The sequence below is a fragment of the Penaeus monodon genome, chromosome 34, assembly GCF_015228065.2.
Source record: "Penaeus monodon isolate SGIC_2016 chromosome 34, NSTDA_Pmon_1, whole genome shotgun sequence".
NCBI classification, from domain to species: Eukaryota; Metazoa; Arthropoda; class Malacostraca; order Decapoda; family Penaeidae; genus Penaeus; species Penaeus monodon.
Window position 1 is genome coordinate 2,585,797 of NC_051419.1, and position 1,951 is coordinate 2,587,747.

General features: G+C 35.4%; 1 protein-coding gene across 2 annotated transcripts in view; it reads left to right on the forward strand.

The window, feature by feature from the left end:
* Positions 1-366: 366 nt before the first annotated feature.
* LOC119594520 (ribosomal oxygenase 1-like) overlaps positions 367-1,951 on the forward strand; it is an 11,285-nt gene continuing 9,700 nt past the window's right edge. The window contains exon 1 of one of the 2 annotated variants that reach the window (XM_037943554.1): positions 367-522. In XM_037943554.1, coding sequence (XP_037799482.1) covers positions 382-522 — 141 coding nt within the window. In that variant the 5' untranslated portion in view covers positions 367-381. The remainder of the gene's footprint in view (positions 523-1,951) is intronic. The other variant, XM_037943555.1, reaches the window with a different exon arrangement.

The window sequence follows — 1,951 nt, forward strand, 5'->3', positions numbered from 1 at the left end:
TGTATAGTTCATATATTTATCTTCTCATTCATATATGCAATGGGTGAGTGCTTATGTTTACGTAAACAAATACACGTATATTTGTACGTTTATGTTCGATTAAGAAGTACATATATTCATTTTTTTCAAATACACATATATCTATTAAGTATATCGTAAGTGTTATCTTATACATTTATATGTATGTACCGGGTTATCATTTTTACATTAACCCTCCTTATATCGTTATATCCACCGTCCCTTTAATGTCGCGTTGCCCCTCAACACCTGTGAAATATATATCAGCAACGATAATACCAACACCACGCATACGCAGACAATACCAATACCTTCACCCTCCACCTCCCTATATGAAAAAAAACACCCATTACTCTCTCAAATATGGTTAAAAAACCACCGAAAATAAATAATTTAAACCGACCGCGTTTCGAGCCGCTTCGACCAACAGCGACGTCGGTTTGTTTACATGTCGTCCACGTGGTCTCGGAGGGTGAGAGGCGGCTGCATTTCCCCTGTGTTTTTGTCAGTTTTTGGGACGTTTTGGGGACCTAGGGGGTCTAGAAAGGGAAGGTTTGGGTGTGGGTTGAAGAGGGGTGTTCGTGGGGTTTGGAATATTGAAGGGTTGTTGGGTTTTAAGTGCGTGTTAGTTGTGTTATTTTTATTTTGAGAAGGGAAGGACTTTTTAAATAGAGGTTGGGGGTTGTGTTGTGTGTCTTAACAATAGGGTATTAAAGGGTTGATGTTTGTGGGATAACTGAGTTTATGTTCAGTGAAGGGTAGAATACAAAATGTTTACTCTGAAATTATCAAATTCATGACTTGTACGGCATGAATTTGAGTTTTATGTTGGGTACAGCTGCAGCTGTCAAGTGGAACCTTGCAAGTGATTATTTTATCGAATTATATGCATTTATATTAATTTTTTTTTTTAATACAGATTTTCAGGAATTCCTTACAGTATAGTTTTAGTGCATGATAATCAGACTTTCATTATTAACATTGTATGGAATTAATAAATTAATGAAAAGTAATGTATAGTTTGCTTCACAGAGCTAAATGGTGCAAGGTAAACTTTGCCTGTAATAGGCAGAATGACAGACTGTAAATCACTTCACATTGATGATATTTCTTTTGTTAGTCAACAATAAGTTGTATAGCACTTAACTAATACTTTGTTATACCATTACACAATGCCCAAAGATACAGAAAATATGATGACACTGTCATAAACACAGGAAAAAAATACACTCATTGACACATAAGATTATCTACACTGGCAAATAATAATGCCAGAAATTAAGAAAATAAGTAATGACAAATGTTGTATGCAGACCAAGGCCATAATGATTGGGTAGAGATCCAGGGCAAAAGGATTTTGGTTCACACAGGGGTGTTTGTGGATTCCCATGAGTGCCTCCAAGGTTGTTGGCTGGAGCAGTCATACTAATTACTGTTTGATACTGCCTGGAGGGTGCTAAGAAATATGCTGCTCAGTAGCTATAAATGCATTATTTATAAAATTCATGTTTTCTATTCTTACATGTATTTTCAGGTCAGTTTATATTCGATTAGATGAGATTTTGACAGGATGTCTCTTTCTTGTCATAGCAGTTAATATACACGTGTATACATTCAATTTACCAGCAGCAGTCTTGCCCATAAAATAACCTGAAATATAAGAATAAAAAAAATACTTGAGAACATATAAAATAAGACAAATGATGTGCTTATAGTGAAGGATACAAATTCCAAATACAAATGCCAGTTTTATATCAAGCCGCTGCGACCAAAACAAATTCAAGGCATTTCCCAACTGATCTTTGCATCGTGATTGTTGTATTGATTTTGGTATGGGATTTTGATATGCGGGGTAGACGTTGACAGAACAAACAGGAGGTTTATCAGCTAAGAAGTAACAAGTCTGAAATCCATCCTATGATAATCATAACAA